This window comes from Eptatretus burgeri, chromosome 15 (assembly GCF_056783735.1).
Source record: "Eptatretus burgeri isolate ZD-2024b chromosome 15, Ebu_testis_v1, whole genome shotgun sequence".
Classification (NCBI taxonomy): Eukaryota; Metazoa; Chordata; class Myxini; order Myxiniformes; family Myxinidae; genus Eptatretus; species Eptatretus burgeri.
Window position 1 is genome coordinate 9,989,065 of NC_140975.1, and position 26,491 is coordinate 10,015,555.

At 44.9% G+C, this 26,491-nt stretch overlaps 1 protein-coding gene and 1 long non-coding RNA gene across 8 annotated transcripts in view; one reads left to right on the forward strand and one right to left on the reverse strand.

Annotated features, from left to right (window-relative positions):
• Positions 1–202: 202 nt before the first annotated feature.
• LOC147011471 (uncharacterized) overlaps positions 203–26,491 on the reverse strand; it is a 31,885-nt gene continuing 5,596 nt past the window's right edge. The window contains exons 1-6 of one of the 4 annotated variants that reach the window (XR_015051747.1): positions 12,039–12,271; positions 11,193–11,239; positions 3,785–3,938; positions 3,565–3,665; positions 2,889–3,006; positions 203–1,925 (exon numbers count right to left, since the gene is read on the reverse strand). This is a non-coding gene — a long non-coding RNA (uncharacterized LOC147011471). Of the gene's footprint in view, positions 1,926–2,888; positions 3,007–3,564; positions 3,666–3,784; positions 3,939–11,192; positions 11,240–12,038; positions 12,272–26,491 lie in introns of those variants that run through there. The other 3 variants (XR_015051745.1, XR_015051748.1, XR_015051746.1) reach the window with 3 other exon arrangements.
• LOC147011472 (kxDL motif-containing protein 1-like) lies at positions 12,362–26,415 on the forward strand. 4 transcript variants are annotated; one of them, XM_085857310.1, is made up of 5 exons: positions 12,362–12,423; positions 13,295–13,394; positions 23,735–23,887; positions 24,860–24,906; positions 25,164–26,415. In XM_085857310.1, exons 2-5 carry the CDS (start codon positions 13,303–13,305, stop codon positions 25,262–25,264), a joined length of 393 nt encoding a protein of 130 aa, XP_085713436.1. In that variant the 5' UTR covers positions 12,362–12,423; positions 13,295–13,302; the 3' UTR covers positions 25,265–26,415. The 4 variants fall into 4 exon arrangements, with proteins under 4 accessions (XP_085713436.1, XP_085713437.1, XP_085713434.1 ...); XM_085857311.1 differs by lacking the exon at positions 12,362–12,423 and adding an exon at positions 12,432–12,566 and having other exon boundaries at positions 25,033–26,415; XM_085857308.1 differs by lacking the exon at positions 12,362–12,423 and adding an exon at positions 12,432–12,566.

Below are 26,491 nucleotides of genomic sequence, written 5' to 3' on the forward strand. Positions count from 1 at the left end.
AGCTCACTTCGTTCGCTAAAAACTTGCAACGCTAACTACTGTCAAACACGTGTTCATCGTTGGTGGGTGCGTGAGCGTGAGGTCAGGTCGAGGTCAGGTCGAGGTCGCATGTCACAGCCAGTGAGCCACTGCATTTCACGCTTTGTAACAGCACCGCACTGGAGTGGGGGTGAATTTTATGAATGGAGATGAATGAAGTAGATGGCTTCCCCTGCAAGGCTTATTTTATTGCAGTTATACTCTACCCGGAATGTGGGAACAAAATCAATGAACTGAAAGTTCTGTCACAAAACTATATCGTTACGTATCCTTGCGCAGTTTTAAGTGGGTATACGGAAATCCTGGAGCTTTCTTAGTGGGTATACGGCATATACCTGCGTATCACGTCGACTACACCACTGGTTTAAAGCAATATGCACGTGAGAGACATCGCAGAAAGTTCTTATCTTGGTCAAAGATGACAAATGGATGAAAAGCAAGGCAAGAATACAACAATAAGAAAAAACAATTCTGGACAGATTCAGGCTGTCAACATCACATAGATCTTTAGAAAGGCCTGTCAAGAGATGGCAGGTACATTAATTAGAAACAAAAGAATAGAGAGAGAAAGAGGAGAGAGACAGAGGGAGGGGAAGACAAGGAGGAACAGCAGGAAAGAACATTGGGTGCATAGAAAGGGTAAGAGAAAATACAGGAAAGCTATGGAGACAATTGGCATTAGGCCTTTAGCTCCAGTACAAAATATACAAGTTCCAATATAATACGTTTGATTATAGGTTCCAATAAATGAGTTACATGAAAATGAATACACGTCAGTAATTGAAAAACAGGTGCAATAGTAATCGACAGGTGCAATCGTAATTAACAGGTGTATTAATTAATCTAACTCCAATTCTTATACATTGAGTACATTGATGGCCACATTTGAGCAGATCGATTAATTATTATCAAACTACCATTTAAAAAGGAAGTCCGCTTCAACACTTGCTACCTACAGCTACGATATCCAGATCTGTGGCACCGAGATACTGTACATGCCAACTGCGACGGTCTCTCTTGCTTGCTTTGCAAGGGGGTTCCATCGAAATCATCTGATCATGTTGATGAGTTTACACTGGATCAGATCCAGTGTGGGCCTGTCATGGTTGAGCACGTGGCTATTGAATCAGCGCACGATCCTGTGCTTGCCTGTGTCACACGGGCAAGTATCAACCATATGTGTCAAAGTCATCAGAGCTGTCTTTAGTTCAAGGTTGTATTTTATGGAGAATGAGAACAGCAATTCCTCTGAAGTTAGTCAACATTGCGTCGATGAGCTACATGCCAGTCACCGTGGAGTTGTTAAAACCAAAGGTCTAGCCCATAGTCCCTTGTGGTGGCCTGGTCTGGACAAGGACATTGAACATTTTGGCATTGCTCTGCATGCCAATCAGATGCCGACAATCCCACAGTGGGTGTTGTTCTTATGGCCTGCTCCAGCCAAGCCATGGCAAAGAATTCATGTAATTTTTCTGGTCCTTTTAGGAACGAGATGTTCTTGGTTGGAGTCAACATGTTCTCCAAGTGGCCAGAGGTTATTATCATGCAATCCACAATGACAGAAAATACAGCTGAGAAACTGCGGTCAATTTTTGCAAACAAAGGAGAATAAAGAAAAAAAAACAGAAGAAAAAAAAAACACACAAAACAAAAATCATTTTGCTCTTATTTTTATTCATCTAAATTGGTCTGGTGTTGATGTGGTGCAGGCACGATGGACTGAATGGCCTTCTCCTGGGTCGAGATTCCTTGTGATAACTGAAGGATACACAGGAGATATAACCACTCCAGAAACATTCCTTCTCAACAACACCAGAAATGAATCCATAACAAAGGTGAATAATAAACCAGAGACCGGACAACCGTCGCCATGCTTCCCTCTGAACCTGTATGGGAGAAACAAGTTCATTGTTTACTTTAACTAGACTGGATATCTTGTTGTTACATAATATAGCAACATACAAGTCCTGAAATTTACCCCCAAATCCACAAGATTCCAACACATGAATACAAAACACCGTGATCGATGTCATCAAAAGCTTTTTCTAAATGAAGAAAAAAATATGCCCAAGTCATTCTGTACACAGTTACCATCGATGAAATCTCTAATGAAAAAAATATTATCATGTATGGATCTGCCCAGGAACTCTGATTGGGGTGAATCAGATCGCTGATTACTTTTTTCAGTTGATTTGCCAAGAATTTCGAAAAAAATTTTATCGTCAGAGCATAACAAAGAAACGCCTCTCCAATTCTTCATCTGTTGCAAGTCACCAGTCTTTGGAACAAGGGACATCAACGCTCGTCTCAAACTTGGCAGCAATTCTCCATGCAACAAAGATGATTCCAGGACATGCATCGGTTCTGGGCCCAACATTCCATCAGGTGATAGGCTATTATGCAGCGAGTGGCCAGGTCTGCCGGGTTAATATCGGTTGGTACATCGCTCCATTGAGATGGTGATGTACTCTTGTGGATCATTTGAACACGGTTGGCCACAGACATATCAAATCGCCGAGATTCGTTTTTATACATCCGAGAACCGCACAAATACTTTCAGGCTTGTGTGGATGGAACACAGCAAAATGAGGAAGATATCATCATGGTCGTTTTGCCTCTGTTCCTGGTTCAAGACCAGTGTTACTGTGTTACTGCCCCTAAACTGTACGACCAATTATTTTGCTCAAATTCAGAGACACCAGAGTGTGAAAACAATTGATATGACGAGAAGGTCTTGCATCAAGTCGATTTGTCACAAATTGTTTGGCATCGGAAATGTCAGTTCACGTCGAGCAGAAAGATCAAAAGACCACATGATATCAGTGGAGAACCTAACACAAAGAACTTACTGAAAGAACATCTGCCTGATGTGATAACAGTGCACCGAATGATCCGACGTCAAGTACTTCCTGCAGAAGTGTTGAGCAAGATGTCAGCCGGACCATATGGCACTTTTATCAAATGTCACTGCAAGGCAAGACAAGGTCGGTTAAAAGATTAAATTTCAGTAACCAGATTCTACAAATTGCTCCTTATGAAAAGCAATCTAGGATCAGACTCGTTGGAGCAACTGAGCTAATCGTGGCTGAGGGTAAACACCATCTTTGTTGCCTCACAAAACTTAACCGTCCAGTTGCAAAAACACAGGAAGAAACTCAACGTGCTGAGATTGTATCGAGTTGGCTCTCCAAGAAATGATGATTGCCACAGTTTCTCTGGATTATTAAGACATGTGACATTGGGGTGCATTAGTAGATTAGAGATATGTAAAATGTGGATGCTGATGAGTTCGTGTTCTTAAGGGGTCTGAACAGCAATGACAGCTTTCATCAGTGACAACACAGCAAGCAATGTCAATCTCTGTCACTAGTGGAATTACATGGAGATTGTCAATATCCTGCTGACATTACATAGGTACAATGAGAAGGGCAATGGCACCTGCACCTGTGCTATTCTTCTTGAGGTACGAACATGATAACTACTCACGATGAATGGCATACATTGCTGAGATTCACCAGCTCTCACCTGAGGTTGCTCGCCTCTTCCAACAGGGACACTTCGTTGTCAAGTGATAAGTATGGAGGTTCATGCAAGTTGATCCTCTTTTGCGAACAATTTCATCAAGTCTGGACAAGGGAAATGAGTCATTGGGTGTTACGTTGTTTAGCTGACGAGAGTCCATGCAGAAATGTGTGGTCCCATCTTTCTTTTTGACCAGCACAGCAGGTGACATCCGAGGACTTACCGAGGGCTCGATGACTCCAATAACCTTCATTGTTTTCAATTGCTCATCAGCCTCATTCCTTTTGGCCAACGACCCCCGTCCGGCTGACTGGCGAACAGACCGGGCCACTTCGATGGCCATTTGGTGTTTCACCAAGGCTGTGCATCCAATATCCCTGGAAGACAAATAAAAGACATTCAACGTCATACCAATCAACTCATGCAATTCCTCCTGTTGATAATTTCAATGACAAGATGGTTCGGGAGCTGAGATATTGATATTTCAAGATACATGGTGACCATCTTGGATTTTACCATGAAAAGCGAGTCAAACAAATTTGAGCCCCCCTTTTTTGAGTTGTATACGAGTACATCGTAAAGTTGCCAAAAAGTATAACTTTCCAATTTCTACACAAAAAGCTCATGGAATTACATAATGACAAGCACGACCTCATCCAAACTCTCACGACTGTGACTTAACATCTCAACCATTGTTTCTGGCCAATTTCTCGCGAATGATGGGAGTTTCCAATCCAGGCTGGCTCGCTCTTTCAGAATGTGATTGTTTGTTTCCGCAGCTCATCTACGACAAACAAATTCACATCCAGGTTGTTTGCAAGTCAAACAGGAACGGCCATTTCAGCAACGAAGGGCAACCGTGATGACTAAGCATAATGTTCACTCGGCAATTGCAAATTATTGTTGTGGGAATGACTCTTAGGGGTTAAACATACTTAGTATAGTGTAGTACAGTTATTTCAGGAAAAGTGAAAGTGGAGCATAAGCATGTAACACCAGATATGCGTCGCTATTACGTTCAGAAAGGCACCGTGAACCTTCCGTAATGTCTGTGTCTAGAATTATCAACCAATTGGCTACCGCTTATTAACCTCCGCCATCTTCGAAGATGGATGGAGGTTACTGTTTTCACCCCTTTCTGTTTGTTAACCTCCGCCATCGAAGATCGGAAGTTACTGTTTTCACCCCTTTCTGTTTGTTTGTTTGTTTGTGAACAGTATTACGGAAAAACTCCTCGACGGATTTCGACGAAACTTGGTGGGGGGATTATGTTTGGTCCAAGGATCATGCCATTAGATTTTGGACTTGTCCAAAATCCAATATGGCCGCTATGGCGGCCATTTTGAAAAAATATTTGAAATTTTTTTTTTTGCATTTCCACATGTTTTAAGTGATTTCCAACCCCCCCCCCCCCCAAAAGAAAAATTGTTAGAGAAAAAAAAAATTTGCAACTTTTTTTTAAAACAAAACTTCGATTTTTTTTTTTGCATTTATACATGTTATTAGTGATTTCCAACAAAAAACATGACACAATCATAATTGCGGCTGATTTTGGAACTTCAGGTGGATATACCCACATAAAATCAATTTCTGTCTCAAGGAATCTAGTTATGACGAATGAATTGAGTATGTAAAAGTTAAAAGTAAAAGGGAAAGTTGCAAACTATAACTCTGTGAGCACTGTTGATGTCAAATTGAATGAATAGGATATCAGGTTCACTTGAGTGACCAAGCAGTATTGGCAGCGGAGGTTTTGCACTCTACCGAGTGCTCCCCCTCTAGTTTGTTTGTTTGTTTGTTTGTGAACAGTATTACGGAAAAACTCCTAGACGGATTTCGATGAAACTTGGTGGGGGGGGTTAGGTATGGTCCAAGGATCATGCCATAAAATTTTGGACTTGGTCCCCCCCCCCCAAAAAAAAATGTTAGAGAAAAAAAATATTTTTTTTTGGCATTTCTACATGTTTTAAGTGATTTCCAAACCCCCCCCAAAAAAAATTGTTCGAGAAAAAAAATGTTTGCAACTTTTTTTCAACAAAAGTTCGATTTTTTTTTTTTTGCATTTCTACATGTTTTAAGTGATTTCCAACACCCCCCCCCCCAAAAAAAATTGTTAGAGAAAAAATTTTTTTTTGGCATTTCTACATATTTTAAGTGATTTTCAAACCCCCCCCCAAAAAAATTGAGAATTTTTTTTGGCATTTTTCATGTTTTAAGTGATTTCCAACCCCCCCAAAAAAATTGTTACCCCCCCAAAAAAAGAATTTTTTTTTGCATTTCTACATGTTTTAAGTGATTTCCAACCCCCCCCCCCCAAAAAAAAATGTTGTAGAAAAGAACTATAACTGTCAGCACTGTTGACATCATATTTAATGAATAAGATATAAGGTTCACTTGAGTGACCCAGCAGTATTGGCGGCGGAGGTTTTGCACTCTCCCGAGTGCTCCCCCTCGAGTTTAATTTTGTTATACCGTTATCTGTCCAAATGTTTCTTTTTAAAGTACTCGCTGGACCTTGCAGCATGAGTTTGGCAGGAAAATAAACAAATCCCATCAAACAGGAGTTAATGGCGATGTGTGAGTCAGGTTCGATCTGTGACCTGCTACAGGTACCATGTAAACCTGTACTAACCTGTTCCATGGTCGGGTTGTCGGCGACTAAACCGTCTCCCCCACCAGGTTTTGTGGTGAGGGGGGTGTTTGGATATGGACACCCAGCAGGATTAAAAACAAAACCTGTCAAAGGGCGGAGGAGCTCCTTGTGAGCCAACGGCCATCCATATCTAGTGCCCAACTGTGTCTGCGGACGTCCTCCTGCAGTTGGGTCACTTCTTATTAGGAGGTTGGTGGCAGGATTTGCACTCCGGCCACCATAAAACCCTTCATTCCGCAAAACGCAAAAAAATCTGAAAACCCACTCCGTGGGAGTACCTCCTGTGCAGCTTCCCTTCGCAGGGCAGCTCACCGGATGACGGGATTGAGGCAAAGCCTTCGGGACCCCCAATCTTTGATAGGAGGGAAACCACGGGGTAACATCCCTGGGTCAGATTGCGGGAGAGTGTGTCGGAGTGGTGCTGAGGTGTCGTCCACCAGACGGCGGTCTCCTTGGGTTAACCTGAGGCGGTCCCTTCGGGTGGGTGCCTGGAATGTCCTATCCCTAAGAGAGGATGATCACCTGTCTCTGTTATCATCTGAGCTCAAGCGTTTGGACATCGGGATTGCAGCTCTCTCTGAGGTTCGGAGACCGGATTGCGGCGAGATAATAGTGGGTGGTTACACCTACTATTGGTCTGGTCGCTCTGATGGTTACCATACCCAAGGAGTTGCTGTAGCTGTGTCCAATAAGCTGACCCCATTGATAATTGAGGTAACACCGGTCAACGAGCGTATTATGAGATTAAGGATTCGTCACTCCTTAGGTGTCATTTCCCTGGTCTCTGTTTATGCTCCGACTGAGGCGAGTGATTTCACCGTGAAGGACACATTCTACGCCACACTCGAGTCTGTGGTTGATCAGTGCCCCAGACGAGATACACTTCTAGTCTTGGGGGATTTCAATGCATCGACTGGAACTGATAGGGACGGTTATTAGGTGTGTGTTGGTCCCCATGGGTCAGGGACTATGAACCAGAATGGCACTAAGTTCCTTGACTTTGCAAGAAGTCATGGACTTAGGGTGGCTGGTTCATGGTTTCAGCGCCCACAAGCTCATCGCTGGACTTGGTATTCCAACGCTGGCGGTGTGGCAAAGGAGATTGACCATGTCCTCATTGACGGTCGTTGGAGGATGATCCAGAACTGCAGGGTCTACCGGAGTGCTCAGTTCCTCAATACTGACCCACAGGCTTGTTGTAGCAACTCTAAAGCTGCACCTTAAATCCTGGAGAATGGTACCATCCCAGCCGAGGCTGGATGTTACCAAGCTCAGGGATGAAAGAGTAGCTGAGGAGTTTGCGAACAGGCTGAGTGGACACTTGGGGGGTCTGGGTGCTTTGGGGGGTCCTGAAGAGTTGTGGAACGCCTTCAAGACCACCGTCCTTGATGTTGCCGGTGGATGCCTTGGAGCTCACCGCAGGGCAAAGAAGAATTTTGTCTCTCAAGGGACACTGGATACCATTGACCAGAGTCGCAGGGCCAGGCTGAATGGCAGAGCTGAGCTGTTCAGGGAGCTGAGGCATAAAACTGTACGTGCACTGAGGGTGGACAAGGAGGCCTATGTGCGAGGAATCTGTGAGGGGGTAGTGCATCACCTGTGGACAGGTGATTCTCGTCCCGCTTACAGGGGAATTCGCGCATTACGTTCATCCAAGCCCATCCCTCGGAGCACTACAGTTCGAGCAGAGAGTGGTAGGCTCTTGACAGAGGAGTCTGAAGTGAAGGCCCGCTGGGCCGGTTACTTTGAGCGGTTGTACCAGGCTGATCCCCCAACTGTCGAGTTGGACGTCAAGGGTGTTGCAATCCCTGTTGCTGACCCTCGAATCAACTGTGGTCCACCTACACTTGTGGAAACACGGGCTGCGGTGAACCAGTTGAAACGGGGCAAGGCTCCAGGGATCTGTGGCATCCATGCCGAACTTCTCAAGGCTGGTGGAAATGCTGCACTCGTGTCGTTGCATGCAGTTTTGTGCTCTGCCTGGAACACAGGCATCATCCCAACTGACTGGAAGAGGGGCCTTGTTGTCCCTCTCTGGAAAGGGAAGGGTGATCGCCAAGACTGCAACAACTACCGAGGGGTGACGCTGCTCTCAGTGCCGGGCAAGGTCTTTGCTCGGATAATTCTTGATAGGGTTCGCCACCATCTGCTTGAGCACCAGCGTCCAGAGCAGTCAGGCTTTACACCAAAGAGGTCAACGATTGACCGTATCCTTGCTCTTTGTGTCCTCACCAAACTCAGACGAGAGTTTCGGCAGGGGCTGCTTGCAGCCTATGTTGATCTCTGTAAAGCGTTCGATTCAGTGAATGGGGATGTCTTCTGGAGGATTCTTGGTCTTCGTGGGGTGCCACCAAAACTGATCGATCTGATGTCTGAACTCTACTCTGGTACTGAAAGTGCTGTGAAGTGTGGTGGTACCATCTCTGACTTATTTCCAGTTGTTACTGGAGTTCGTCAGGGATGTGTACTTGCCCCCACACTTTTCAGCACTTGTATGGACTGGATTCTAGGGAGGATGTCGGAGAGATCAAGTTGCGGTGCGTCATTTGGGAATGTCAAGATCTCGGACCTTGACTTTGCAGATGATGCAGTCATCTTTGCGGAGACTTTAGATATCCTCTTGGGGGCCCTCGAGGTGCTGAATGAGGAGTCGGAGCCGTTGGGATTACGGGTTTCTTGGGTCAAAACTAAGATCCAGGCTTTCGGTGACATCTTGGATGCTGCTGTCCTGTCTGTGTCTGTTTGTGGTGAGGATGTTGAGTTCGTGGAAAGATTCACTTACCTTGGCAGTGATATTCATGTCTCTGCTGGCTGCGAGTCAGAGGTCAATAGACGTCTGGGTCGGGCCTGGGGAGTCATGGATTCACTGGATCATGGGGTGTGGCGCTGCCGGTACCTGTGCGGGAGGACGAAAGTCCGAGTCTTCATGTCCTTGGTACTTCCAGTCTTGCTCTATGGGTGCGAGACTTGGACTCTGACCAAGGATCTGAGACGGAGACTTAATTCCTTTGGTACCAGGTCTCTTCGGAGAATCCTTGGCTATCGCTGGTCGGATTTTGTGTCCAACGAGCGGTTGATGAGAGAGACTCGGATGAGATTTGTTACCTGCATAGTCCGTGAGCGTCAGTTGCGGCTGTATGGACATGTGGCTCGTTTTCCTGACTCTGATCCTGCTCACCAGATTCTCTCAGCGAGGGAGTCTCATGAGTGGAGGAGGCCAGTGGGTCGACCACGTGCCTCATGGTTGCAACAGGTTGACCATCATCTTAAGGAGATGGGGATGGGCCTGGCATCTGCCTGGGGGATGGCCAGACGGAGGCCCCTGGAGTACCGGCAGAAAGTGGACGCAGTGACGTGCTGTTCTGGCACATGCTCCCATACCTGACCTGACCTGATGTTAGTCAGCTTGTATGTTTTTTTTTTGTTTGTTTGTTTGTCTGTAATCACGTATAAAAAATTCTGCAGAGCACAGTTATCATTGGAAATTTTTGTAACTTCACATATCAGAGGCCTATAGAGGTCCCTTTCAGTGCACAAAATTTTGAAGGTCAAGGTCAAAGGTCAAGGTCACTTTGTCGCAAATCAGGGGAGTCGACGAAACCCTTATTTTTTGAGTAATTTTGATCGGATCATCTTCAAACTTCATGGGAATATAGTTCATGGTCTGGCGCTCAGCTGATTAATTTTTGGTGGCGATTGGCCTTGACCTTCATGGTTAGCTCCTGAGGTCAAACATATTTGACCCCAAGGTCAAATTTTCAAGTTTTAGGAACCATATTGTCTAGCACCTCAAATTGAACACCTCGATGAGTGCTTTCTCGATATGTCAAGCTTGAGACATTATGACGTCATTTGGTGACGTTATGAGGCAAACGCATATTTTTCATGGTTACTCTGTAGAACGATTCTCATTGGAATCTCTCGTAGGCAGATATTCCTCAAGGAGTTACTCCTGGTGGATAGCAGCTCTGTTCACCTCAGTGTGACATTAAAGAAGTCACACGTGGTCACCTTTTGGCAAGATACGGGTCACCCTGCGGGTGACATTGTTTTTATTTTATTTATATATTGACTGCTTTTGACATTTGAACGTGGTACATGCTTGGGAACCTCGGTGGTATGCATTGCTGTCTGTGTTGTCGCTGATGATTCGCCGATAAGCATTGAAAAAGGTCCGGCAGCAGAGGAGGTGTGCAGCATTGGGATTCTCATGTGTGTACTATGTGTGAACGTCTTTACAGTTGTTGAGGAGCTCTGAGAAGAGTTTGAAACAGTACTTAGCATATACCTTGCATAAATCTTCTTGGGTTGCTTTATGCAGCTACTTTATCTCGTGGAGCATGGGAGGGGTAAATCATATATATACATATATTTATTTATATTCTCTAATCATGTTTACTTGTAGATCATGACAATGATTAGAAACTTTGGCATTTCTATGGGGACTATTAGTGAGTATCTTGTTCCGAGACAAATTTGAATGCAAGTTGCGTATGGATTTATCTGCGAACTTCAGGCTGTCAAGCAAATCTGTTCCCCCCTCCCCACTAGTTTCCTTTATCCAGTTCACCAAAGATAGGAAATCATGCCCATTTATTTTCATCCTAAAAGGACAAACATTTCCGGCTGTAATGGGACCAGACGGTGTTGAAAACGTCGAGGGAAGGAAATTGATGAAGTTTCATCATGAACATTCAGACTGAGATGGAGGAGGAAATAAAATGTCATCAAAAACAGAATCTTGTTCAAATTGCGAAAGCAATTTTCGAGTTTGTCACAGTTATACTAGGCCGGTGATGAAACTCCATTTCCTCATTGTGAGTGCTCTTGTGAAACGATCATGGTCGCCACGTGAAAGCCAAAATGACAGAAAGTTTACAAAACCCTCCCCTCGGGAATTTCATCATGTTCGCCCAAGTTGCCCCGTGTAGTGAACACTGAAATGCAGATGTAAGGTTGGGTGGTCTGGACACCTCACCAGGTGGTACGAACCAGGTGCTCCCAGTCACGTGTCTCCTGCACCTGCTGCATGAATGGACATTTTGAAATAAACACGTGGAATAATTTGGGTTCCCTTCTACAATTAGTATCTATATGCATTATACAAGCATGGGTTACGTACAATAATTATGATGTAATATGAATATTAAACAAATACAAATTCCATACAATAACTAGAAGGGTACTCGGTAGAGCGTATACCTCCGTCGGGCGAAACAGTTTACGTTTTGAATCCCATTGATAGGCCGGATCTGGATTCGGACCTCAACCAAAATTCGATTGGTTTGTTCTTGTCACCGAACCAACTCATCCACCAAGTTTAGTCCAATCTTCACCAAAATAGAATCAATTCTACAATGTTACAGACCCAACCTGCGCACCAAGTTTTGTCCGAATCAGTCCACAACTTTTTGAGAAATCCTGTTATGCGTCCTTTTTGGCCCTATCTCTCAATGGTGAAAAATCACTTTAACAATTCTCGGATCCAAATCCGGATCCGAATCTTCACCAAAATCTCATCAGTTTGTCCTTGTCACATACCCAAGCTCTCCCCAAAATTTCTTGTTCACAAACAAACAGACAGACAGGGGTGAAAAAAAAACACCAAAAAGATTTATCCAATTTGTATTTTAACACCATTTGGTGATATCCCTGAGCCCGGCACACTTTTCTCATCCCCACAACCCTCTCCCAATTCCCCCAATGAGATGACGTCATTTCAGCCTGACGGATAAATAAATTAATTATTTTTTTGTTGTTGTTGGTGTGGCACAGCATGTTGGGCCGAATGGCCTCCTCCTGCGTGTCGTTCTCTTGTCCATACCTTGATAGTTCGACGAAAGAACCTGCTTCTTGCGTTTCCTCCGTTTTTCGCCTTTTAAACTCTTCCATTGGTGAACTGTGGTGAGTTGGAATTCTCACCCGAACGAAGAAACGAGAAATCCCGTCTGAATCGTCGTCACATTTTGAAGACTTGAATGCATCACGTCACGAGAAGATGCGCAACAGCAGCGCAACGAGTTTTTAGAGCACGTGAGCTGCCACTTAGGCGGTGTATGGTGTGTACATTTGTGCACTCAATATATGTATATATATATGTCAGTTCGATGCGCGTTTTCTCCTTCTTACTTTTCACCGCAGATTGCGATTTGGAACTGAAGAGAAAATGTAAAATAGAAGCCAATGAAGTTCTCAACGTGAATAAAAATGTAAACGGAAGACAAATGTTTATTTAATTTTACGGGCCGGTTTTACCTTTGGAATTAATCGAGAGTGAGACGTTCCGGTTGTTGTCGGTTGCCGTTGTGTGTGGAGTCGATCAGCGATTTTTGATGGTCATTACTAGTTACTGGTGAGGCCTCCGTTTCCCCGAGCCTCGTTTATCGAGATTAATGAAACGAAGGTAAAACATACCTGGTTTATGGTTGTCGCGGAGTTTAAACTGCTAATAACGAGGTTCAGAGACACGTTTACCATTTATAACAATTATAATACTGATTAAAAATGTGACTTTTATAGATATTAACAACACCATCACCTGGTCTCCCGTGAATAATTTAATGTCAAACACCCAACACGGTCTACTGAGTGCTAATGGGTTTTGTGTACACGTGCAATAACAGGGGTCTAGTTGTATATTTCGAATATCTCTACCCTCCTCCTCCTCCTCCTCCCCTCTCCTCCTTTCCCCCCCCCTCTCCTCCTCTCCTCCTCTCCCCCCTTCCCCTCCTCCTCCTCTCCCCCTTCCCCTCCTCCTCCTCTCCTCCTCTCCCCCTTCCCCACCTCCTCTCCCCCTCCTCCCCTCCCCCTCCTCCCCTCCCCCTACTCCCCTCCCCATCCTCCCCTCTCCTCTCCTCCCCTCCTCCTCCTCCTCCTCCTCCTCCTCTCCTCCTCCTCCCCCTCCCTTTCCTCCTCCTCCTCCTCCTCCTTTCCTCCCCCTCCTCCTCCCCCTCCTCCCCCCTCCTCCTCCTCCTCCTCCCCCTCCTCCTCCTCCTCCTCCTCCTCCTCCTCCTCCTCCTCCTCCTCCTCCTCCTCCTCCTCCTCCTCCTACTCCCCCTCCTCCTCCCCCCCCTCCCCAAGGACTGGACATGGAAACCGCTGCCGAGCATGTAACCGCCAACCTGCTTGGGATGGTCAACGAGGACGACATCGGAGCTGTGGTCAATGCTCAGCGCCAAATGTGAGGATTTGTTATTCCTTGATGTTTAATTCTGGTTGCTCCTCCCCAGCCGCTCATCCCACCCCCTGCCTGGTGTTGGCTCAGTGGTTAGGATGGTGGCTTGGGATCCTCGGTGTTGAGTTCAAACCCCGTCAGCCACTGAATTAATACACCAGGGGGTTGACTCAGCCTGTCATCCTTCCAAGGTCAGTGAAATGAGTACCAGTTCCAGTGTGTGTACTGGTAGAGGGGCACTGCATCAGTGACACAGTCGCGCTTCAAGAAATGATAGCTACCCCGGCAGCTAAGCTGCCATACGACCACCATCCTACCACCCCCTCCCCCATATCCATCCCCCTAGTTTCCCTCGTCCAGTTCACCAAAGACAGGAAACCATGCCCATTTATTTTCCTCCTAAAAGGACAAACATTTCCGTCTGTAATGGGACCCAGACGGTGTTGAAAACGTCGAGGGAAGGAAATTGATGAAGTTTCATCATGAACCTTCAGACTGAGATGGAGGAGGAAAAAAAATGTCATCAAAAAAACAGAATCTTGTTCAAATCGCGAAAGCAATTCGAGTTTGTCGCAGTTGTACTCGGCCGGTGATGAAACTCCATAATTCCCAGTGAGTGCTCTATGTGAAACGATCATGGTTGCCATGTGATGCGTTTGACATCATGCAAATGATGTCACTGTCACCTTGAACTTTGAACATTGTTGCAATTTGATACCTGTATCTTGAAGCATTACCCTTAGAATGTATTTGGGGTGGTCAACGAGGACGACATCGGAGCTGTGGTCAATGCTCAGCGTCGAAATGTGAGGGTTTGAATGGACACGGAGCATCTGATCTTCAATTGAATTGTGAAAGTGCTTTAAAACACCTGAATGGGTCGTGAGCAGATTGTGGGACCCGTGCTTACATCGAACCAGCTGGCACGAATGAACCTCCATTTTGGGTGTGCCTGGGGCAGGGATGCAGCCACCGGTAGTGAGGCAAAAGCACAAAAAAAATGACCGTTTTTACAGCCATTTTTCCCTGCTGTGCAGGGGTTTGGCTTTTTCTTGAGGCAATGTTTTATGGCCGGATGCCCTTCCTGACGCCAACCCTGGTCGCCTCTTACGACACACAGGGATATGGTACACCTATTCTAACCGGGGCATACACCGGGACCAGTACAACTGGTGCTCATTTCGCCGACCTCGGAAGGATGACAGGCTGAGTCAACCCCCTGGTGTTAATTCAGCAGCCAACGGGGCTTGAACTCAGGACACTGGGATCCCAAGCCGCCACCCTAACCACTAAGCTAACACCAGGCTTTGAGGCAAAAGCACAGTTATTGGAAAAGATGTGACTTTATATTGAAACATAAAAGTTATTCTCATGGTTTTTAACTTTGATGGAGGCCCACCATGGGTCTCCTGATGGTGGTGGTGAAGTTGATGTCCATCAACTATACCATCCTAAGCAGTTGGGACTATGTACTCCCTGAAGCGGTCTCATGGCAAGGAGTGTACTCGTTACCTCCACCCCCGAAGGTGGATGGATGTTATGTTTTCACCCCCTTTTGTCTGTTTGTTTGCCTATGAGCAGAATATCTCAAAATGTTGTGGACGGATTCGGATGAAATTTGGTGGACAAGTTGGGTGTGTGACGAGCATGAATTGATTAGATTTTGTTGAAGCTCCGGATATGAGTTTTTTTTTCAACTTGTAAAGTGATTCTTCGTAATTGAGAGGTAGGGCCGAAAATGATATACTGCAGAGCACGATATCCCAAAATGTTGTGAACGGATTCATACCAAACTTTGTGGATGAGTTGGGTTGGTGACGAGAACAAGCCGATTAGATTTTGGATAAGGTCCAGATACAGATCTGGCCTATCAGTGGGATACAATAACATAAATACATCAATAACTCCATGTCTCTCTGTGTGTATTGCTCTTACTCATCACAAACCCCAGGAACACTTCTGGCTGTGACTCCACATCTGCTCCCACCTCATGTTTGTCTTTGTATTGCACTGTCCTCCCAGCAGTGATGACTCGATCTATCTCTCGCTCTCGGACAACATGAACCAACTTTTAACCACTCATCCCAACTCTCTGTCTTCCTCATATATGGTGATTTCAATAGAAACCATGCTAATTGTCTGGGTGTTGATACCTCTCACCAGCCATGGCACTTCCGCAAACGACTTGTGTGATTCCATCAGTCTGACTCAATCCGTGAACTTCCCAACCCAGATTTCTCCCAATGGCAAATCTTACGTTCTGGATTTGGTGATTACAAGCTTCCTGGCCAATGTTATCTCTCTCTTACTCTCGCCCTAGTAGCTCATTTGATCATGTGCTTGTGAAGGTCAGCATTTCTCTAGCCATTCTCAGATAACAGCCTCAGTGCCGGCGAGTCTGACAGTTCACTCGGGAAAACTGGCAGGGACTGCAAGCAGCCATCACACTTCAGGACTGGTCTCCTCTATCTACCTCTGCTAATATTAATTCAGCCTGGGAATTCTTCCACAGAAACCTGCTCTCTTATACACAGATTCATCCCATCTCATCTTCAGTTATCATACCCATCCTCCTGCCCATTATATACTGAATCCTGCAGTGAGGCAGTTGCCAACTAATCCTAACAACTTGCATTCTCCTCCTGGAAGGCCAATCCGACCGAAGGCAACCTCGGATCATTCCACAAGGCCTGTAACAAGTGTTTGTCTACCCTCGGGAGAGCCAGAAAACATTAATTTAACTTCAAGAATGAACTTTCAAACTGGTCTCCCTCCTCTCAAACCTGGTGGTACCTTGTCACGTCTGTCTCTAGTTCCATCCCTTCCCTCACTTCAAATGGCACCACAGCCAACTCCGCTCGTGAGTTCTGTGTTTGCTTAAAAATGCCTAAATTCTGTTTGTTTCAAAATTTGTGTACCATCTATCTCATCATATATATATATATATATATATATATATATATATATATATATATATATATATATATATATATATATATATATATATATAATACAAGACGACCTGTGAACCCGTTGGGTTCCCGTTGTGACAGCGGTTGAGAAAAAAAATCATTTCAAAAAAAAAAAGTAAACCAATGTCACCCGCAGGGTGACCCGTATCTTGCCAAAAGGTGACCACGTGTGACTTCTCTAAGGTCACACTGAGGTGAACAGAGCTGCTATCCACCAGGAGCGACTCCTTGAGAAATATCTGCCTACGAGAGATTCCGATGAGAATCGTTCTACAGAGTAACCATGAAAAATGTGTTTGTGTTTGACTCATAATGTCACCAAATGACGTCATAATGTCTCAAGCTTGACATAGAAAGCACTCATCGAGGTGTTCAATTTGAGGTACTACACGATATGGTTCCTAAAACTTGAAAATTTGACCTTGGGGTCAAATATGTTTGACCTCAGGCGCTAACCATGAAGGTCAAGGCCAATCGCCACCAAAAACTAATCAGCTGAGCGCCAGACCATATACTACATTCCCAGAAAGTTTGGAGGCGATTATATTAAAATTACTCAAAAAATAAGGGTTTCGTCGACTCCCCTGATTTGCGACAGTGACCTTGACCTTCAAAATTTTATGCACTGAAAGGGACCTCTATAGGCCGCTGATATGCGAAATTACAAAAATTTCCAATGATAACTGTGCTCTGCAGAGTGATTTATACGTGATGACAGACAAAAAAAACATATGAAGGTCAAGGCCAATCGCCACCAAAAATTAATCAGCTGAGCGCCAGACCATGAACTATATTCCCATGAAGTTTGAAGACGATCCAATCAAAATTACTCAAAAAATAAGGGTTTCGTCGACTCCCCTGATTTGCAACAAAGTGACCTTGACCTTTGACCTTTACCTTCAAAATTTTGTGCGCTGAAAGGGACCTCTATAGGCCTCTGATATGCGAAGTTTCAAAAATTTCCAATGATAACTGTGCTCTGCAGAGTGATTTATACGTGATTACAAAAAAAAAACCAAGCAGTCATAGACTGGTACTTACGAAATCGTAAACTTGACCTCTGACCTGTCTAATAAAAGCATGAATCAGTCAGAAGCCCAAGGGGAGCTTGAATTCTGAATTCATTGTGGTCTACGATTTTTCACTGTGGTTTGCAGATAATGAGTCCCAGACAAAAACTAGATTTCTAATAAAAATTCCATTTTTTTGTTTTTATTTTTTAAAAAGTGATTCAGTCGCAGCAGGATATGCCAGATAATAGGTGTATTACTTTTCAGAAGAATCTGATAAAAGACTTATTATTTATTATATATATATATATATATATATATCAGTTATTCATCGCTGTTCCAGAATTTCGACAACCGAATTTTAAGCGTCCTAAGCGATCGCAAAAACCGAAGACAAAATTAAAATCGAAGTTAAAACGAACTCGTAACGTCGAGCGAAGCAAAAATACTCCATTTCTCCACATGAATTACGGAATTATGTTTGACCTCACTGTGACCTTGACCTTTGACCGATTTTGACCAAAATCTAATCAGCACGAGCCATCACCCTCCTGAATCACGTGGTGTAATTTGACATTGGTAGCTTCTTCCGTTCTCGAGTTACCGTGCCTACAAACAAACAAACAAACAGAAACGGAAGTCATCAATATACTTACGAAATCTTTAGATTTCGTAAGTAAAAAACATATGAAGGTCAAGGCCAATCACCACGAAAAATTAATCAGCTGAGCGCCAGACCATGAACTATATTCCCATGAAGTTTGAAGACTATCCGATCAAAATTACTCAAAAAATAAGGGTTTCATCGACTCCCCTGATTTGCGACAAAGTGACCTTGACCTTTGACCTTGACCTTCAAAATTTTGTGTGCTGAAAGGGACCTCTATAGGCCTCTGACATGCGAAGTTACAAAAATTTCCAATGATAACTGTGCTCTGCAGAATTTTTTATACGTGATTACAGACAAACAAAAAAATAAAATAAACCAATGTCACCCGCAGGGTGACCCGTATCTTGCCAAAAGGTGACCACGTGTGACTTCTCTAAGGTCACACTGAGGTGAACAGAGCTGCTATCCACCAGGAGCGACTCCTTGAGGAATATCTGCCTACGAGAGATTCCGATGAGAATCGTTCTACAGAGTAACCATCAAAAATATGCTTTTTCCTCATAACGTCACCAAATGACGTCATAATGTCTCAAGCTTGACATATCTAGAAATCACTCATTGAGGTGTTCAATTTGAGGTACCACACGATCAGGTCAGGTATGGGAGCATGTGCCAGAACAGCACGTCGCTGCGTCCACTTTCCGCCGGTACTCCAGGGGCCTCCGTCTGGCCATCCCCCAGGCAGATGCCAGGCCCATCCCCATCTCCTTGAGATGATGGTCAACCTGTTGCAACCATGAGGCACGTGGTCGACCCACTGGCCTCCTCCACTCATGAGACTCCCTCGCTGAGAGAATCTGGTGAGCAGGATCGGAGTCAGGAAAACGAGCCACATGTCCATACAGCCGCAACTGACGCTCACGGACTATGCAGGTAACAAATCTCATCCGAGTCTCTCTCAGCAACCGCTCGTTGGACACAAAATCCGACCAGCGATAGCCAAGGATTCTCCGAAGAGACCTGGTACCAAAGGAATTAAGTCTCCGTCTCAGATCCTTGGTCAGAGTCCAAGTCTCGCACCCATAGAGCAAGACTGGAAGTACCAAGGACCTGAAGACTCGGACTTTCGTCCTCCCGCACAGGTACCGGCAGCGCCACACCCCATGATCCAGTGAATCCATGACTCCCCAGGCCCGACCCAGACGTCTATTGACCTCTGACTCGCAGCCAGCAGAGACATGAATATCACTGCCAAGGTAAGTGAATCTCTCCACGACCTAAACATCCTCACCACAAACAGACACAGACAGGACAGCAGCATCCAAGATGTCACCGAAAGCCTGGATCTTAGTTTTGACCCAAGAAACCCGTAATCCCAACGGCTCCGACTCCTCATTCAGCACCTCGAGGGCCCCCAAGAGGATGTCTAAAGTCTCCGCAAAGATGACTGCATCATCTGCAAAGTCAAGGTCCGAGATCTTGACATTCCCAAATGAGGGCACCGCAGCTTGATCTCTCCGACATCCTCCCTAAAATCCAGTCCATATAAGTGCTGAAAAGTGTGGGGGCAAGTACACATCCCTGACGAACTCCAGTAACAACTGGAAATAAGTCAGAGATGGTACCACCACACTTCACAGCACTCTCAGTACCAGAGTAGAGTTCAGACATCAGATCGATTAGTTTTGGTGGCACCCCACGAAGACCAAGAATCCTCCAGAGGACATCCCGATTCACTGAATCGAACGCTTTACAGAGATCAACATAGGCTGCAAGCAGCCCCTGCCGAAACTCTCGTCTGCGTTCGGTGAGGACACGAAGTGCAAGGATACGGTCAATCGTTGACCTCTTTGGTGTAAAGCCTGACTGCTCTGGACGCTGGTGCTCAAGCAGATGGTGGCGAACCCTATCGAATTAGCCAAGCAAAGACCTTGCCCGGCACTGAGAGCAGCGTCACCCCTCGGTAGTTGTTGCAGTCTTGGCGATCACCCTTCCCTTTCCAGAGAGGGACAACAAGGCCCCTCTTCCAGTCAGTTGGGATGATGCCTGTGTTCCAGGCAGAGCACAAAACTGCATGCAACGACACGAGTGCAGCATTTCCACCAGCCTTGAGAAGTTTGGCATGGATGCCACAGATCCCTGGAGCTTTGCCCCGTTTCAACTGGTTCACCGCAGCCCGTGTTTCCACAAGCGTAGGTGGACCACAGTTGATTCGAGGGTCAGCAACAGGGATTGTAACACCCTTGACGTCCAACTCGACAGTTGGGGGATCAGCCTGGTACAACCGCTCAAAGTAACCGGCCCAGCGGGCCTTCACTTCAGACTCCTCTGTCAAGAGCCTACCACTCTCTGCTCGAACTGTAGTGCTCCGAGGGATGGGCTTGGATGAACGTAATGCGCGAATTCCCCTGTAAGCGGGACGAGAATCACCTGTCCACAGGTGATGCTCTACCCCCTCAGATTCCTCGCACATAGGCCTCCTTGTCCACCCTCAGTGCACGTACAGTTTTACGCCTCAGCTCCCTGAACAGCTCAGCTCTGCCATTCAGCCTGGCCCTGCGACTCTGGTGAATGGTATCCAGTGTCCCTTGGGAGACAAAATTCTTCTTTGCCCTGCGGTGAGCTCCAAGGCATCCACCGGCAACATCAAGGACGGTGGTCTTGAAGGCGCTCCACAACTCTTCAGGACCCCCCAAAGCACCCAGACCCCCCAAAGCACCCAGACCCCCCAAGTGTCCACTCAGCCTGTTCGCAAACTCCTCAGCTACTCTCTCATCCCTGAGCTTGGCAACATCCAGCCTCGGCTGGGATGGTACCATTCTCCAGGATTTAAGGTGCAGCTTTAGAGTTGCTACAACAAGCCTGTGGTCAGTATTGAGGAACTGAGCACTCCGGTAGACCCTGCAGTTCTGGATCATCCTCCAACGACCGTCAATGAGGACATGGTCAATCTCCTTTGCCACACCGCCAGCGTTGGAATACCAAGTCCAGCGATGAGCTTGTGGGCGCTACACGATATGGTTCCTAAAACTTGAAAATTTGACCTTGGGGTCAAATATGTTTGACCTTAGGCGCGAACCATGAAGGTCAAGGCCAATCGCCACCAAAAATTAATCAGCTGAGCGCCAGACCATGAACTATATTCCCATGAAGTTTGAAGACGATCCAATCAAAATTATTCAAAAAATAAGGGTTTCGTCGACTCCCCTGATTTGCGACAAAGTGACCTTGACCTTTGACCTTGACCTTCAAAATTTTATGCGCTGAAAGGGACCTCTATAGGCCTCTGATATGCGAAGTTACAAAAATTTCCAATGATAACTGTGCTCTGCAGAGTGATTTATACGTGATTACAGACCAAAAAAAAAAAACATATGAAGGTCAAGGCCAATCGCCACCAAAAATTAATCAGCTGAGCGCCAGACCATGAACTATATTCCCATGAAGTTTGAAGACGATCCGATAAAAATTACTAAAAAAATAAGGTTTTCGTCGACTCCCCTGATTTGCGACAAAGTGACCTTGACCTTTGACCTTGACCTTCAAAATTTTGTGCACTGAAAGGGACCTCTATAGGCCTCTGATATGCGAAGTTACAAAAATTTCCAATGATAACTGTGCTCTGCAGAATTTTTTATACGTGATTACAGACAAACAAAAATAAATAAATAAATGAATAAAAACATACAAGCTGACTAACATATCTTGCAAAAACTTCGTTTTGGCAAGATAATAAAAAGATAGCTCCAGCGAACTATACCGCAGAGGTTGTTTGCATTGATCAAATACTCCCCAAGAGTACTTGACTGAATCGGGAATTGATTTTTTTTATAATTTTTTTCGTTGCCCGATTTGAGCGAAACTTGATACTGCACACCCCACAGGAGAATGGTGAGTGAGGTGGCCCTAAAATTTTTGTGCTATTATGTACTGTTTTGGCTGTATTTTGGGAACATGTCGGGGCTGTATTTTTTGTATTTTGGGAACATGCATGCAGACATACAAGATGAGAGTTTTAGTTATGTATAGATATCACAGTCGTACCCAACTGTTCCTGGATTCTGTGGTTTTTGCACCTGAGAAGACGGAAACATTTCTGACGACCATTGACTCTGATTCGGCAAATGGACTGGACGGCATCGGCTCCTAAAAAAAAAAAAAAAACCTGCTCTGCAACTCTCTCACTTCATCTCTTTGCCATTTTTACCCGAGGTCATCTTCCATCTGCTTGGAAGTCATCCAACATCACTGCATTGCATAAAAAGGTGCAAAAATGGATCCCCTTAACTACAGACCTTTTAGCTTCCTTTCAATCAGCAAGGTCCTGGAATCCATCATCGCAGTTTACATAAAAATCATTCATTTTCTCCAACAACCTCATCTCAGATCATCAATTCGGATTCTGACCTGGCCACTCCACCTTAGATATGCTGCTTATACTCTCCCAACAATGGATGGAGGCCTTTCACGTCAAACATGAGATCAGGGTCGTTTCTCTGGACATATCTCGAGCTTTCAATACAGTTTGGCATCCTGTCTTTCTCTTCAAACTGTCTGCCGATGGAATCCAAAGCCAACTCTACTCTTGGATTACTGACTTTCTCCACTCTCATAGCCAACGTGTGGCTCTCAATGGAGTCCTTTCATCTCTTCTCCCTGTCAAGGCTGAAGTGCCCCCATGGCAGTGTTTTGGGCCCAGTCCTATTCCTAATCTTTTTCAATGATCTCTCTGACTCTGAAAAATCCTCTTTATCTCTTTGCTGATGACTCCACCCATTGCTGTGATGTCCCTTATCTTTCAGACAAGCAGGCTCCAGCCTCTTCTCTCTCTTCAGACCTTGATAAAGTCACAAACAGGTCAAACACTTCAAATATTTCTCAACACTGAGAAATCCCACACACTCACACCCTCCCTGAAAGGACCGGAGTGCAAACCCTCCCACCTACTTTCTCAACAACACTCTCTATGAGGTTGTCACTCATACTCTTGGGTCTTGCTCTCAGCCATGAATCTCTCTTGGGCAAGCCACATTTCAAAGTTGGTCCACAAAGCCAACTGCTGACTTGGCATCCTCAGTCATGCAAAGTCCTTCCTTGGGAAACCTGAACTCCTATCCACTCACCTGCAAGGCTTTCATCCACATCTTGCTGGAGTACTGCTCTGTCCTTTGGGCTGGTGCCCCTGTGTCACACCTTGCTCAGCTTGACTTGGTGGAATTCAAGGCCTTCAAGATCATTGGAATCTCTCACGCTCATTCTGAGTCTATGGGCCTGTCACTTCGCAGTCACTGATCTTGTAACCTTTGCCCCCTCCCCCCACCCCCCACCCCCGTCCAAAGGTATCTGGAGGGTGCACGTGGTCCACCAGCAACCTCCTCCGAGTAAAACTGCCAAAACCCAGAACTACTGCTCACTTCCACTCATTTGTTCCTCTTTTTTTTATTCTTTTTTTTATTTTTTATTTTCTTCCTGCCGATGGAACCAACTTCCACACTCTCTTCAATCTCGTTCATCCTTCCAGGTCTTCAAGACATCTGTTCACCACCATCTCCAATCAACCCACATCCAAAGCCCTGATCTATTCTGCACCTGCTAAACCTCCCCCCCTCCCCTCCCAAAGTTATGCAACTACAATTTTTTGGTTTAACATACAATGTGCTTCTGTGGGATGGATCTCAAGTTGCTGCTCATGCAATTGTAAGCACAGTATTGATTGCTTCACAAATAGAGCTTCATAATGACATTGCATTCCAGGCTTGGGCGGTTCGAGAAAACCAACGAGATGCTGATAAACTTCAATGCGCTATCGGCGTCACGGTTTCCGATCATGAGCGAACGCTTCCAGCAGCACACTCACACACTCACCGAACTCAAACGAGACTTGGATACCATTTTTAGGAGGATCCGGTGGGTTCCTTTATCATGGATTGCCCAATTTACTTCTGTTCTTAGATCACCATGTTGATGCCACCAGTGGTGCTGAGGCCTAGTTATTAGATTACAAAGTAAAAGGCTTCAATTGTTTTTGTACCTTATCATCTATCTATAATTCCAGGTGTGTGTGTGTGTGTGTGTGTGTGTGTGTGTGTGTGTGTGTGTGTGTGTGTGTGTGTGTGTGTGTGTGTGTGTGTGTGTGTGTGTGTGTGTGAGATCGCTGGTCCGATCTAATTGAAACTTGCCAGGTATATTGCTGGGGCCCTGAGGATGTGCCTTTTCAAGGTTTGATATTAATCGGACAAGTGCTTCCCAAGTTATGGCCATTTATTTACCAAACCAATGACAAGACACGTTGTTGCGTGGGCCTGGCCGATGGGGAAGGGAAGCTCAGCCGCGTTCGCCATTACGGGTTACAACGTACGGACTTCCGGATCCATTACGGGTTACAACGTACGGACTTCCGGATAGTGATGACTTCGTGTATTCTAATAATTTCTCAATTTCTTATGCGCATTTATAGATAAACACAATGCCCCAAGTTATGATCGTTTTCATATTAGACGGTGCATAAATTTTGGTAACATCAGAGTGCTGGTATGCTCTGAACCAGGAAGTAAATTTTTTTCTCTCTCTCTTCTCTTCTCTTCTCTTTTTGTTTTTCCTTGCCACGACATTGCGAAAAGGAAAAATACGTTTGCGCAAATTGAATAATTGGGTATTAAAACTAAATTGCGAATAATCGTAACTGCGAATCATATTCGAACTTCCGGGCCACGCACGTCCGGGCACTCGAGAGCGAAGAAACGGCCTGTCTGGTTGTTGTTTGTTGCTCGCGGTTTGAATATTTATTTATTTATTTATTTATTTTTTTTGACTGGCACGTACTCGTGATATAAAAAAATTAACTCTGCTTTTGAAATGATTTTGTGTGGTTTTTCACAGTAATCTACAGAGGAAGCTTGAGCGGCAACATCCACAGGCATTTCAAGGTGTGTTTGACCTCTTGTCAGGGTTAAAACGAAAGGTTGTAAGAGGCCATCTATATATTACGTACACAAATGACAAAATGTCCACATAATCTACATATTATAACTTCCTCCTTCCTTTCATTTCAGCATCTTCTACCCTCCATTCTCTGCAATATATTTCAGGCTCAACATATCAAGCCTTTTAGCCTTTGCTCTGTATTTGAAATGTCAGGCTTGACCTTGACAATTGCTGATTTGATGTTTGTTCCCATTTCTAGCTCAGACCGTTCCTCACTCAGACTCGGAATCATCTGCTCACAGGAATGAGGCACAAGACAATGATGGTGGAGAAGGGCTTTCCTGTTCCAATGATAGTTGATGGTGAAATTAAATGGTTTTCTTGTCAAAACAATGACGTTTGTTATTCACAAAACAAAACCAATGTTTTGTATCACAAAACAATCAAAACAAGCAATTACAATCACGTTTGTTCTTCACGGTGGAGGATGCATTGTTTTGAAATGGTACCCAATTCTAATGATATGAAACATGACTAAGGAACGTAAAGATAATGACTTTATTTATGTTTTTAAAATAAATCATATGGTGATTGTGTCGTGTTTGGAATTCCATTCGTTTTTAAATTCCTTAACTCCAGTTTCTCCAAAAGCGGAGTGGGTGTAATGACTGGGTTTCTCGATAACGTGATTTGGTGAAATGAATGAATGCTCACTTCTTCTCCTCCACACATTAATCTCAACAGTTAGTCAGCTACTCAAATCCTCCATTTCATGTTCCTCTCTCATCCCACGCTCTTCAAATCTCGGTCCATCCTCTTGACCTTTTTCCCTCTAATGGGCTCATTCCATGCTTTCTGGATTGGTTCTTCATCCTTTTTCCTCATCACGTGTCCAATCCACCATGACCTATTCTCTCTCTCTCTTCGTTTCTGTGATGCTTACAACTCGAACTCTCTGTGATTCTTCGAGAATCCACCGAAGCATTATCTCTCATCTCCAGCAACTCCTCTTCCCTTTTTATTCAAAGCACATGTTTCTGCCCCATTCATTATAAGCAGTCTATTCACTGTCTTGCAGATTTTCTCCTTCAACTTTCTTGGTATCCTCCTATCACAGATGACTCAACTGATCCCACTCCACTCCACACTTGTTCACTGATCCCACTCCACTCCACACTTGTTCACTGATCCCATGCAATTTGCATGACAAGCATATTTTGTGAATATGTGCAAATGTATAATAAAAGCTTAGCCTCGTCACCATTACTATCTTGTGCTGAGGAATCCAGGTTAAAATCCCATTAGCTACATGGCTATGTGTCATTCTGTCCCAATTCGTGTCGAAGGACATCGACGGCCCCTGACGTCCTTCCTGTACATGTCATTCATGTTTCAGATCCTCATCCAATTATACTTTAGCTCGATGTAAAAATAAAACTGCAGGACAGCCAAGCTGCTCCTTACGATGTCACACTGGCATGAGTTAAAGAATAAACTCGCAGTACATTCTTGTGGGGGAATCTGTGGTGATGTTCTTGGTAACGTTTGTAAAATTGTCAGGTTTATCACTCTCTGCAATGAGCTGTT

Bases quoted from the DNA above. Each gene is read 5' to 3' on its own strand.
- LOC147011472 (XM_085857310.1), top strand. From the start codon at position 13,303: ATGGAAACCGCTGCCGAGCATGTAACCGCCAACCTGCTTGGGATGGTC. The intron at 13,395-23,734 runs GTGAGGATTTGT...ATTGCATTCCAG, and splicing joins GTCAATGCTCAGCGCCAAAT to GCTTGGGCGGTTCGAGAAAA. The intron at 23,888-24,859 runs GTGGGTTCCTTT...GGTTTTTCACAG, and splicing joins ACCATTTTTAGGAGGATCCG to TAATCTACAGAGGAAGCTTG.